This window comes from Octopus bimaculoides, chromosome 1 (genome assembly GCF_001194135.2).
Source record: "Octopus bimaculoides isolate UCB-OBI-ISO-001 chromosome 1, ASM119413v2, whole genome shotgun sequence".
Classification (NCBI taxonomy): domain Eukaryota; kingdom Metazoa; phylum Mollusca; class Cephalopoda; order Octopoda; family Octopodidae; genus Octopus; species Octopus bimaculoides.
In genome coordinates, this window is record NC_068981.1 from 105,806,048 (window position 1) to 105,819,415 (window position 13,368).

Consider the following 13,368-nt stretch of genomic DNA (forward strand, 5'->3'; position numbering starts at 1 on the left):
CCGCATGACTGGCCCCTGTAGGATTTTCGAGCGAGATCGTTGCCAGTGCCCCTGGACTGGCTTGTGCGGGTGGCACATAAAAGACACCATTTCGAGCGTGGCCGTTTTCGTGCGGGTGACACGTAAAAGCACCCACTACACTCTCTGAGTGGTTGGCGTTAGGAAGGGCATCCAGCTGTAGAAACTCTGCCAAATCAGACTGGAGCCTGGTGTTGCCATCCGGTTTCACCAGTCCTCAGTCAAATCGACCAACCCATGCTAGCATGGAAAGCGGACGTTAAACGATGATGATAATGATGAAAGGATGAAAGGCGAAGTCGACCTTGGTGAAATTTGAACTCAGAACATAAAGATGGACAAAATGCCGCAAAACATTTTGCTTAGCGTGTTAATGATTCTGCCAGCTCATTGCCTTTCTTTTATGGACTAATTAATAACACCACAGATAACAGTTTTCTCACTAGTGTGGAATTTTATCATATTAACTGAAAGGAAGCAACTATGTAAAAACTAATAATGTAAGATAAACACTGAGATCACAGACACTATATAATTGGTAAAAAAATATAGGAATTTAGAAAATATGATAGAGTAATAATAAACAATATTTACCATTTTGATGTGTATTTTAACCAATTTTGGGACAGCAAAATAATTACAATTTTCTTTGGGGCACTGAAAAAAAGAAAATAAATGAGTCAATAACATAGCAAGTTCTAGGGAAAAGGGTCTAAAAAGCATTAACATCCATAGGCCCTGGTGTAACTGATGAGGGAAAAATTACTTGTATATCTCCATTGATATATCTTATACGTGGACAAGATAGAGACAGACAGACAAACAGAGGAAGCAAATACATTCAAAACACAAGATAGGCGCAGGTTACAACTTTGCTTTGCAACTATGCATTCCACTTTGTGGCACACTATGAGCAAGAGCTTCAGAGCAACCTATGCTTTCTGAGTGGAATTAACAGACAGAAACTGAGAGGAAAACTGTTGTGCATGCTTGTGTGTGTGTGTGTGTGTGTGTGTGTGTGTGAATGTTGTTCCAAATGTCATTAGTGTCTGAGTGAAAAGAAACACTGCCTTTGTTTACATTCTTCTGTAAGTAAAGATCCTGCAGTTTCAGTTTTCAACGTGAGGAATGAGAGAAAATACTTCACATGGTAAACAGGTATGGGTTAATGACAAGAAAAGCATCCAGTTGTAGCAAATTTGCTTTGACAAGCTATGCCAGCATAGAAAAAGTAGATGTGAAACTGACCTAACAAACAAGACAATAGCAAAATAAAATCCACAAAAATTATATCAATGATGATTGTGTGTTGGTGATGTAGTAATCTTAATACTAAAACTCTAGGGATGTTTGTCTGTACCTGAAATATCTCAGAAATAGTATACTTTATCTTCATTTTTTTTCACATATATATTTTCATACTTACCTTCGGCAGTGCAGTACAAATTTTTGTAACATTTTGACCTCTTTTTATTAATGAAAACGAGTAAACACAACTTTTGTTTGTTATTTCTTGATGAAAACAAACATGGCTTCTGTGACAACACACATAATGTCATGACATCAATCAACAAAACACACATCTGCTATCTGTGACATATACACACACAGTCTTCTTGCCCTCAGAAAAAGGAAAAAGAATGTTGATTTTTGAAGTACACAATATTTTAATCATTCAGAAATATTTTTAACTGAATGTAATTTCGAAAATGTAAGTTATTTGTACAGTAAGTCTTTATATTTTAGACAATATTTTAAAGTTTTTTTAAAACTATTTTCAAGTTGTTAATTTCTGTAAAATTTTTTATTTAGTTAATTTTGTTTTAAAGTGAAAGATGTATGTACGTGTATATGAAATGGATTGTGCATGTGAGAGAGAAAAAACAAGAAAGAGTAGTGAGTGAAGGGATGTGTTGTCATGTATACATACATACATCAATACATGAGTACATCTTTTTTGTATGTGTGTTCTCATGTATGTGTAAGTGGCACTCTCTCTCTCTCTCACACACACACATCCATTTCATATATTGTTCATACAGCTTTTACTTTCTCCTCTCTTTCACTTTAAAACATAAGTAAATAAATACAAATTTTTTATGGAAATTAACAAACAAAACCAGCTGATCTGAATGGCAGTTCTGAGAGTCAAAGTAAAAGATCGCCCCAAGGGAATACCATTACAAAAATTTTTTGGGGTGCATTCAATGTATCTCAGCTCCAAAGGTTTGGCTGCTATTTCTAGCATGCTCTGCTACCACATAGCAGCTATTTGCAATAAAGGACCCAAAATACCCATTACGTGGTAGCAGGGCATGCAAGAAATAGCAGCTAAATCTTTCCTTTTCCAGGGAAAGGAGCCGTTTATGCATGATTTCGATGTCACATTTGTTGAAAGCATGCGAAATAACCTGGAAAAGAAAGAAAAACCAATGACACAAAACTCCATTGCTGGGAAACTCAGACTTTCCAGGTGACCCAACAAGTCATAGGTAGTCTTGTAGTAAACCATTACCATTACAATACTAACATACAATGGAAGTACATATTCACCATATTGATGGCTTCCGTGCCAGTGGCACGTAAAAAACACCCACCGATCGTGGCCGTTGCCAGCCTCCACTGGCCCCTGTGCTGGTGGCACGTAAAAAGCACCCACTACACTCAGGGAGTAGTTGGCATTAGGAAGGGCATCCAGCTGTAGAAACACTGCCAGATCAGACTGGAGCCTGGTGCAGCCTCCTGGCTTCCCAGTCAAACCGTCCAACCCATGCTAGCATGGAAAACGGACATTAAACGATGATGATGATGATGATAGGAATAGCATTTTTGGACAGATACATATACGAGAATAAAATAATACATAAGCACTACTGAAAACCAAACCTTAATTTTTTTTTTTAAATTTTTTTTTCTTATATATATCATGGTAAATTTCAATCACTGGACAGCAACCATGCTGGGCACTGCTTTGAAGGGTTTTAGTCAAATGAATTGCCCATACCTCTTTTTGTTTTTTAAACCTGATACTTATTCTATTGGTCCCTTATGCTCAACCACTAAATTATGGGGACATAAACAAACCAACATTGAGGTGGTGGTGGTGGTGGTGGTGGTGGTGGTAAGGCAAGGACAAAGATGCACACATACATTTATATATATATATCATTCTTTAACAAGATTCTATTGCAACTATGACATGTGATGACTATTCACTCCCAAACTGAAATAGGCTCTCAACCTGTCATGAATGATGATGTAGACCACTCCTATTTAAAGCCAGAACTTCCTTCGACCATTACGTAAAAAGAATTTTTTTTTTAAATGTTATTTAGATATGCTTTTATTTTAGTTGTTTACACTATTTTATGCTTGTTTATACTCTTATATATTCAAAGTTCACAAATCTTCCTATTTAAATTATGAATCATATTCCTTTCGATAATATCAATATGATTACAAAACTTCTTTGTAGACGATATTTTCTGCTTGGTTGACACTTATTTTCAAATTACTGGAGTCCATTGCTCTACTCATAGCGATGTATAACTGGCCATGTGTAAACATCGGGGTGGGTAAAAACACACCAACATGATTTAAAGTCTGGCCCTGTGTCTTGTTTGCTGTGATTGCGCAAGCAGAATCTTTAGGGTTGCAAAAAATCAAACTAAGACTTACCTCTCACTGTTCTATCTAAATAATGTCTGGATGTTCTGGTACCAAACTGAGATGTAAACAACAGCTGCTTCGGATCCTGCTCAAGACTAACAATAACCACTAAATAATCACACACACTTTTTCCATTCTATTTTCGCTATTAACTGTCCTTGTGGCCCCCTTTGTATCTATGATGGGGCCATGAAAACTATACAATGAAAATCCAGAGTTACTCATGGTTGATGAATTTTTAATAAAAATGTAAAGGTGATTTATAAATTCAAAAATCAATATCCCCAAAATAACCATACTTTGATTTTTTTTTAATGCTAAAAACCTTCCTGACAACTGTCTTTGTAATCCTGAAAAATATCATAACCACTGGTCCAGCTGTCTGGCCGTGAAGAGGGAACAGACAAAGAGATGGACAGGCAGACAGACATACCCATTATAGTAAGATAGCAAAACTGCCCATCTACAATGGGAAATAAAGGGATAGTATCACAAATCTAAACCCTCTAAATTCATGAACTATATGGGGAGAAATCCAGAGTTTATCCTCATCGCTGGAATTTTAACAAAAAAAAAAAATCAAAGGTGATTTTTATTAATACAAAACTCAATCTCCACTAAATGATTGTATTTTTTAACATTTTTTTTGCTAAAAAACTTCCTGATTACCTCCTTTGTAATCCAAAAAAACATCATGACCATTGGTCCAGCCATTTGAGAAGGGGGAACAGATAGACAGATGAACATAACGCCCATTATTACTATTATTATTAATAAATAATAATAATAATATAAGTGGCCAGCAAGCATTAAAGCCAAAAAGATAAATTTACAATTAATTATAATTGAGGGTACACAAAGAACCAGTGTTGCTAGAAATAAGAGTCGAAAAATACTCAAATAAGCCACAATTTCACTGAAAATTCAACAGGCTAATGAAAATTGAAGAATGAGTAAAAAAGTTAACCTACCAGTGGTTGAATCTTCACATATTTTATCTCCTTTGTGCAACTAGTTACCTCACCTTCCTCTCCCTGGAACCACTTCAACATCCATCCTTCAAACTCAATACCATCCCTTCCCACTTTACTTTTCCCTGATTACTCTTTTCTGTGATACCAAGTATCCTTCTTCTTCTGAGCTACATCTTAGGAATACAAAACCTCATATCTGCTATCACTCTCAACATCTCCTCATATCCGTTGTCAACAATTCCACCTTCACTCCACTATGTAACTCAGACCTTCATCTCTGTCCCTATAAATTTCTCTACCTATTTTCTCATCTAACAATAGTCTTATTATAGTGCTACTCTCCATTCACTTCTAGTATTGCCACTTATCACCACCTCCTTCTAAGCTATTTCTTTTATGTTCTTCCCCATACTGATATTTACTACCAACTACTCCACTGCTCTTCTACAACATTCACTATATTAAACTCTGCTCCTCCCCCCCTCTCTAATTGCTTGTCACTTTCCTTTCACACCTCCCAATCCTAAGTTCATTTTCTTTCTTACATTCATCTTATATCTAGACAGTATGCTCTGACACTTCTTCAATGTCTGTATTCTTTCCAGTTACACCATTTGTCTACAGCAAGAAATTTTCTCTACAATAAAACACAATGAATGGCTTTCTTACAGGTTCAAATATGCCCCAATCATATTTGAACTGGTAATAACCTCATATTTATACACATCACTGCTTAGTGCTGCCACCCTACCTCTCCAGTTACTTCCACCCACTCATATACAATATAAGGTAGCAATGTATCTCTTTTTAGCAAAACACTCGTGCATGTCCTCTATGATACTTTAGCTTCTTAGCACTAGTTACGTGGGGAGAGTTCTTTGTGTTGCAAGTTACTTAGTGACCTCACTCAAGTTGGTGTCGTGTAAAAAGCACCCAGTACAATCTGTAAAATGGCTGGCATTAGGAAGGGCTGTAGAAACCCTGTCAATCCAGACATCAGAGCTCAACAGTCTTCTGGCTCAATGGATCCTGTGAAACTATCCAACTCATACCAACATCAATTTAAACTATAAAAGTAAAAGAGTAATTTTAGTTAGACACTCATTCATTTTAGCCATTTCAGATAGTTCTTAGTGAGTGCATTTACCTTTTCATGACAGTCAATATGTTCTTTGTAAATCAGCTCTGTTTTGAAGCCACGGTCACAAATATCACAGTTAAAAGGGAAATTCTCAATAAGATTTTTCTTGTTTTTATTTTTTTCCTGAAAAGTACAAATATAAAACACATATATATATATATCAAGGATCAAATTTGTTTTGAAGAGATTTATTTCAATTTATCAATTTTATCACTACAGAACACTGTGTAGCAAATAACTTCAAAATTTCAATAGTCATATTATGTACTGGACTAACCATAGACCATGGCAACAAGCTTAAGAAATAATGATTTAAGTCTTGTTGCAACAATAAAAATAGAAAATTGTTCTTAAATAAGCCCCAATACACTATGATTCAAATGAAAATTTTGAAAAACATTCCAAATTACAACTTTGGCATAATTCTGGTTAAAGCACCTCATATAACCCTTCATAACTTTTGGAATTTTCAGAAAAATTTTGAAATTTTGTGTTACACACACGAGAATTCATACGATTATGAAAAAAAAAATCGTTTTTAAATGCTCTTTTTCAAATATTTTATATCAAAAAACTAAATAAAAATTAAGGAGGAAATAAGTGATGAAAGCAAGTTCTTTCATCATAAGTATCACCAAGGTGAGTGGTGCCCTGGCCACTGGGTATTCAATACCATAGAGCGAGTCTATGTTTTTTGGTCAAAGTACCTGACCATACCGAACAAACTTTAACTGCGCTGATACAAAGATGGATTTCACCTGGGACTCACATAGTCAGTGATAGCTGGCGAGCATATAATAACATCGGTATCCTGAATTAGAGTGCTTACACGCACGAGGTAATTATGCATCAACAAAATTTGGTAAATTTCAATACTTTCACCCACACAATTTTCACTAGTGTGTGGAATCAAGTACCCTGACCTCCTAATATGCTGCAAACCCCTTATTTTTGTTCAGAAAATGGTGGGGTTGGAAACCAGACCCCCTCCCCCATCCCGTAATTATTGGAAATTTTTTGTTGTTGTTGTATGAATTACGGTGAACTCATAATATGCCACAAAATTCTTTATTTAGTCTGGAAAACAAAGTAGGGTGGAAACCTCAGAAATTTCACCCCCACCCTCCTTGGGAAGTACTTCTTTACCTTTTTTGCCCCTTGTGGAGCATAGGGCCTCAACAGTTATTTTCCACTTTTTGCGATCAATGGCGTGTTTTTTGTCTGCTTCCCATGTCAGGCCGGTGGTCCTGAGCTCGTCCAAAATGCTCCACTCCCATATCTGCTTCAGGCGTCCTCGCTTCCTTTTCCCCTGCGGGTTCCAGTCAAGTGCTTGTCGTATCACATTTGAGGGTTCTTTCCGCAGTGTGTGTCTGATCCATCGCCATTTCCTTCGTTTAATCTGAACATGTATGGGCTCCTGGTTGGCCCTTTCCCACAGGTCGATGTTTGGCACTCTGTCGAACCACTTCAGATGGAGGATCTGCTGGAGACATTTGTTGATGATGGTCTGGATCTTCTTGTAGTTGCTGCAGGTGGCTCTCCATGTTTCAGAGCCACACAAAAGCACAGATTTTACATTTGAACTAAATAAGTGGAATTTAGTTCGAGTTGAGATGGCAGTGGACTTCCATACTGGCCGAAGAATAGCAAAGGCTTGCCAAGCCTTCTTGCTTCTTGCAGTGATGTCCTCGTCTGATCCACCTGATTTGCTGATCTTGCTGCCAAGACAGACAAACTCACTAACGTCCTCCACAGGTGCCCCCTCAATTGTGATTGGCTCTTCTTGCTTGTTGTTGATACGCAGCACTTTTGTCTTTTCCTGGTTGATCCTCAAGCCCACTTGCCATGAAGTTTCTCTTAGGTGGTCTACCTTATCTTGCATGTCTTGCAGGCGATGTGACAGTAGCGCAAGATCATCTGCGTAGTCCAAGTCCTCCAGCTTGTTCATCAGTATCCACTGAATACCTTTCCCAGAGAAGATCGTGGGCATTATTCGATTACTCTACGAGGAGTTTTCTTGCCAGGTCATCTATGCTGGGAGATTGTCGGAGGAATTCAGGGTCAGTACAGGAGTCAGGCAGGGCTGTTTGTTGTCACCACTCCTGTTCCTCGTCGTGCTGGACTGGGTCACCAGGACAGCCTATGCTACCTCCAGGAAAGGTGTTCAGTGGACACTGATGAACAAGCTGGAGGACTTGGGAAGTACACCCGCACGATTTTCACTAAGAAAGAGAAAAGCTTGCCAGCACTGGCATAAGCAATGGCATGTAAAAAGCACCATTTAAGTGTAGTCTATGCCAGTGCCACCTGACTGGCCCCCATGCCGGTGACACTTAAAAAGCACCTACTACACACTCAGAGTGGTTGGCATTAGGAAGGGCATCCAACGGTAGAAACCTTGCCAGAACAGATTGGAGCCTGATGCAACCTCCAGGTTTGCCAGTCCTCAGTCAAATCGTCCAACCCATGTCAGAATGGAAAGCAGATGTTAAACGATGATGATAATATATATTGCTATACCATTGAAAGTTTAGGTAAACTTCATCACTCACTCACTTTCTCCCTCTGTCCCCACCCAAAAATGAAACTCATTAGTTACCCAATTTCGGCGCCAAAAATTGCAAAGGGAAAGTGCTATAGTCTTTCAAATCTATTCTGCAATCTGGGATTATTATATCCAGTGATTTTAAGAGATATGAAAATGATATTTTGTTTTAACATTATACTATTACTTGGTTCACACATATACACAAACTCTAACGTGTGTTTTTTTAGATGAATTTTGTATCAGTCTTTATCTCTCCACAGACTTCCTTACCACTAACTTCTATAACCTCTGCACTTTCACTTATTCATTTCAAACTTGTTTGAATTTCCAATCTAATGTAATCCACACTCTCTTGAAAACGTATTTCTGAAAAATGTTATCTAAAGAAACAGCAAAAATATTTGAAAATGGGTGGTGGTGGTGGTGAAATTTTCAAGGGTTCCACTCCACCCCACCCCGTTTTCCAGACCCCAAAAAGGGGCTGGCATTTTAAGTCACCGGTAATATTGTAAACATTAACCGCTGCTGCTTTTACTACTTATCTCCCCTTAATTTGTTTACTTTTTTAATATAACCATACAGAACAATTACCATCGTATGAATTCCCTAGTGTAGAATACAAATTCACAACAATTTTCTGAAAATTCCAAAAAATATAAAAAGTTATGAGGGGTTGGGTAGAGACAGACTATATGTAATCTGAACCTTTCCCCCCCTTATTTATTAATTTTTTTTACGGAATCCCACGTTAAGTGGGGAAAGGTTCAGATTACAAATAGTCCATCTGGACCTATGTACTTGCCATAGCAAGTGATCTGATCGGAGATTGTGTGCTGAAACAAAAACAATTGGAAGGTGTTTATAAGTCATTTAAAACATTTAATTTTGACAAATTAAATTTGAATGTTGAAATGAATCTCGTGTGTTTTTTAAATGGCTTATAAACCTTCCACGCTGCAATTACTTTCGAATTCAGTTCTTTATAAAATGGGAGCTTTCAGGATTACTCAAGAAATAGAATATACTCTTAACAAATTTTACAATTCGTTTGAATGAAAAGAAATTTTTAAACAGTACAAATTATATTAGATAGCAAATTTTATAAAAATACAACAAACCGGTTTTATTTGATTATTTTTGGTATTTCTTTGAGAATTGTTCTTATTTGTTGCTGAATTAGAATTATAATCTCTCTGTCTGTCATTCTTATTAGGCCACGATTGATAGTGTGGAGAGTTATAAGGTCTCTGGCGATGTTTATACCTTCCGTTCTTTACAGCGTAATTAGGATTAGAGAATGACTGTGCTCTGGGCGCGAACTCTCGGTGACTATACACACTAGATGAAGCTTCATATGACTGAGGCAATGGTGGGTGTTGATATGGTTGGTGGTAGAATTGCGGCCAAAATTGTGACTCCAGAGGATTGTAATTACTACTTTGTGTTACTGGTGTTGTGTTGTGCCAAGGAGTAAAGTTAGGTTGGTAAAATGTCGGCTGTGACCATACATTATAAGGATTCTGCATTCTGTTGAATAGTACTAGTACTTTATTTCCACAAGCTTCTACGTTACTCTCTCTGACGCGTAATAAGCATGTCAATTAATACCACAGTAATAGCAACACGTGCTTCTTAAAACCGGAAGTCATGAGTTGCGTCCCTTACATTTAGTTTAAAGTTTTCTCTTTTTTTTTTGTAGTAAAAAAAATCTAATTCTTAAATACTTAATTTAAAATGCAAATAATCATATATCACTATATATATTTGGGTGATCTTTGGTTTTAGGTACATATCTCTGTGGGACTTATAACGCCGATATTTTAATATTCTGCTCATAGCACTTCTCCTGCATCTGTCTTGCTGTGAAAATCATATTTATTGTCCCTCCACCAGATCGGAAGCCACATTGAGATTCAGACAGGGCATCATTTACGAGACACCCCTTCAGGCAGGTAAGAAGAATATTTGCCAGAACCTTGCCAGCAGCTGATAGTAGAGCAATACCTCTGTAGTTACCACACGTTGTTCTGGCTCCTTTTCTTTTATAGAGAGGAAGAATAATTGCATCCTTCCAGTCCTTAGGCATTACACCATCCCTCCAGACTGCACTAATATGTTCATGAAGGGACTGTATAATGTAATCACCACCAAATCGCAAAACATCAGCACAAATTCCATCCCTTCCAGGTGCCCTACCAAGATTCAGTTTACTTATTGATGTCATTACCTCAACTAATGAGGGCACAGAATTTAAGGAACCAATGATAGGTCATTGTTGCATAGTATCAATCACTGTTTCATCCACTCATGGTTTAGGAGTTCAGAGAAGTGTTCAATCCAGCGACCTGTGATTTCTGTTGATTTAGTAAACAGAGTGGAAAAGTTCTGCATCAGCGAAGGAGCTGATGCAGAACTCTTAGACCCATAAACTTGCTTCATAAGACGGTAAAACTTCTTGCTGTCATTTGTATCAGCAGCAGCCTGAACATCACGAGCAAGATCCTCCCACCAAGTGTTCTGCTGCTTCCCCTTCCAAAAAAAGGTGTATCCACCTCCTACTTCCTCAAGCTGACCATCACCTTCTATACGAGTCTCTGAAAGTGCAGCTATATCACTGTTATAGCGGTTCAGCTCATAAGCAACAAGTGCAGTGCATCTTTCAGGCCTACAATCACTCTTGTTATCCAACAGAGCGTGCACATTCCAACATGAAATGTTCAAGTTCCATCCAGATTTTGGAAATAAAAGTCTCTTTGTTTTTCAAGCACAGGGTGGACATCCGTCAGTCACGCTAAACTGACCAGATATAAGAAAGACAGGCAATTTTTGGGTCACCTTTTCTAGAACCTCCCTGGCCTCCAGGTGTGCAATGCCCTCTCTAAATGCAGCTGCTCAGATACCCATGCAGCAACCGAATCCTACCACTGTCTTGCGTGACAAAGAGATGACTTTATATCTAGCATGGGCCGCCTACATGCAGGTCACTCACTACATGCTTCCAACCTGTCAGGTCTGCATGCTTCACCACCTTCCCATTGCCACAGGACTTCCAAATAAAAATAAAATAAATGTATACTAAAAATAAAGATACATGTATACTGAAAATAAGATAAATATATAGAGAGGAGAAAAAAAAGCAGCACATATGAAGCAGAGATCAGCAATGCCTGTGCAGAGTTTTAGGTCCAATAAGACTTGCACAACACCTCATGGTCACTCTCCACTTTATTGACATTATCCAGAGACAAGCCAGAGCAAGATGTCTGGTGCCAATATGAGTCACAGGCTCAGGGATGTGGGAGTGCCATGATCTCTAGCACAAGCCAAAGATCCCCAAAATGTTCAATGCCATTCCCTGCATATCTGGTATCCTTCATACTACTCTGCATATCAGAGTGACCTTCTCCTAGAGACATGCTTCAACAGAAGCTGAAGGGTACCTCACTCCCAGTGGTTTTTCAGCATGCAGGACACCTTCCCAGAATTTCTGTGTACCCATGCTATTGCTAGATAGTTGTTGAGCCTGCACTAGGTTCATCCAACCTTTCAACAGGTCTTGTTTTTAATCCTGCTGGGTTTCTAGCAACCCTCCTCACCAGGGTAGCCTGGTGGGGGTGCCAGTTTAGTCACCGGCAACCTGACCATGCAACAGGCTGTACTGGATTCCATGTTATCTGTAGCACTTATGAGAGCCTCATAAGTGACCTGACCTGACATACATACATACATACATTCATACATACATACATACATTCATACATACATACATACATACATACATACATACATACATACATACATACATACATACATGCATGCATGCATGCATAGGATTACCTCATGGAGCATAGGGAGGTAGTACTGTGACGACATTTTAGGACAGCTGCTAATCACATGCATGGCATCTTCCACAGAAAGATGACATAGCCTACACATGTGGTTGCACCTTGGGATTACAAGTGCGTCACTGTCTCTCTTGTTCACCATGTACTTTGTGGAAATCTCCTGTTCCTGGATTGCAAACGCATAGCCGTCAAGGTGTGATGTGATGTAGTGGTCTTGTGTCCAAGAGAGGCTGCACTTCGTGTCAATTCTACTGTCTTCTTCAAGCTTCCAGGCAACATACTCATGCATAGTCTTTTTTTCTTTTGTATATCGTCACAGTACTACCTCCCTATGCGGCACAATGTTGTTGCTAAAACAATTTACAATGCCATCCACAAAAAAGACTGTCCTGAAATAAACTTAGAAAATCCCACTGTTATGGAATACATTCATAAACACCAACTTAAGGAATACTGGTGGAAGATTCCCATCAAAACTTCTGTCAAATGTAAACATAACAGGCTGGATATTGTTGCTTGGGACAGAGGAGCGAAGGTACGTACCATCATAGAGATCAGCTACCCTGCAGATATAAATATCTCTTTGAAAATCAAAGAAAAGGAGGATATCTATGGACAACTGTTTTGAAACCTCTAGCTTCTATATCCAGACTATGAATTCATATTCATATCAATAATAATTGGAGCACTAGGTTTTGTTAGTAAATGCTTAAAGGAGAATCTGGATAAACTAAGATTTTCAGAAAGAGAAATCGACTGGTTAATTTCATACATTACAAGTGTAATCTGTGAATGGAACAGTAGAAATATGCAAGATTTTTCTCAAGTTCCAAATGTGAATTTGTCTGTGTTAACTACATTCCAAAGATGGAGCTTTGTATCTTTGTTGGAAACTGGCTCCCTCCTCTGTGGAAGATTTATAATAATTTGAAAATAGAAGATACATACATACATACATGCATGCATACATAAATACATACATACATAATGACCGATTTGTTAATAATAAATAATTGTCAACTTCCTAATCTCAATTTTCTTTTCTTCTTTTAACTGGATATAAACTACATGCTTAATATATATCTATTGTTTTAAGGGAATTTCATTTCTCAACAATACTAGGTATTGAACCAGTATTTCCCTAGATGCAACCATCCCTTCATGAGGTTAACA

The 13,368-nt window shown here is 37.9% G+C and overlaps 2 protein-coding genes across 5 annotated transcripts in view; one reads left to right on the forward strand and one right to left on the reverse strand.

Moving 5' to 3' along the window:
* Window positions 1–9,991, reverse strand: part of LOC106882394 (nuclear FMR1 interacting protein 1-like) — a 31,359-nt gene extending 21,368 nt beyond the window's left edge. Inside the window, exons 1-3 of one of the 2 annotated variants that reach the window (XM_052968995.1) lie at window positions 9,469–9,991; window positions 5,809–5,925; window positions 613–675 (exon numbers count right to left, since the gene is read on the reverse strand). In XM_052968995.1, the coding sequence (XP_052824955.1) occupies window positions 613–675; window positions 5,809–5,925; window positions 9,469–9,876 (588 nt within the window). In that variant the 5' untranslated portion in view covers window positions 9,877–9,991. The remainder of the gene's footprint in view (window positions 1–612; window positions 676–5,808; window positions 5,926–9,468) is intronic. The other variant, XM_052968994.1, reaches the window with a different exon arrangement.
* Window positions 1–13,368, forward strand: part of LOC106872285 (ankyrin repeat domain-containing protein 42) — an 80,150-nt gene that overhangs the window by 27,900 nt on the left and 38,882 nt on the right. Inside the window, exon 1 of one of the 3 annotated variants that reach the window (XM_052968982.1) lies at window positions 10,033–10,302. The exons of 1 other annotated variant lie outside the window; for it this stretch is intronic. The gene's annotated coding sequence lies outside the window, so the exon portion shown is untranslated. Of the gene's footprint in view, window positions 1–10,032; window positions 10,303–13,368 lie in introns of those variants that run through there. One more of the 3 variants, XM_052968964.1, reaches the window with a different exon arrangement.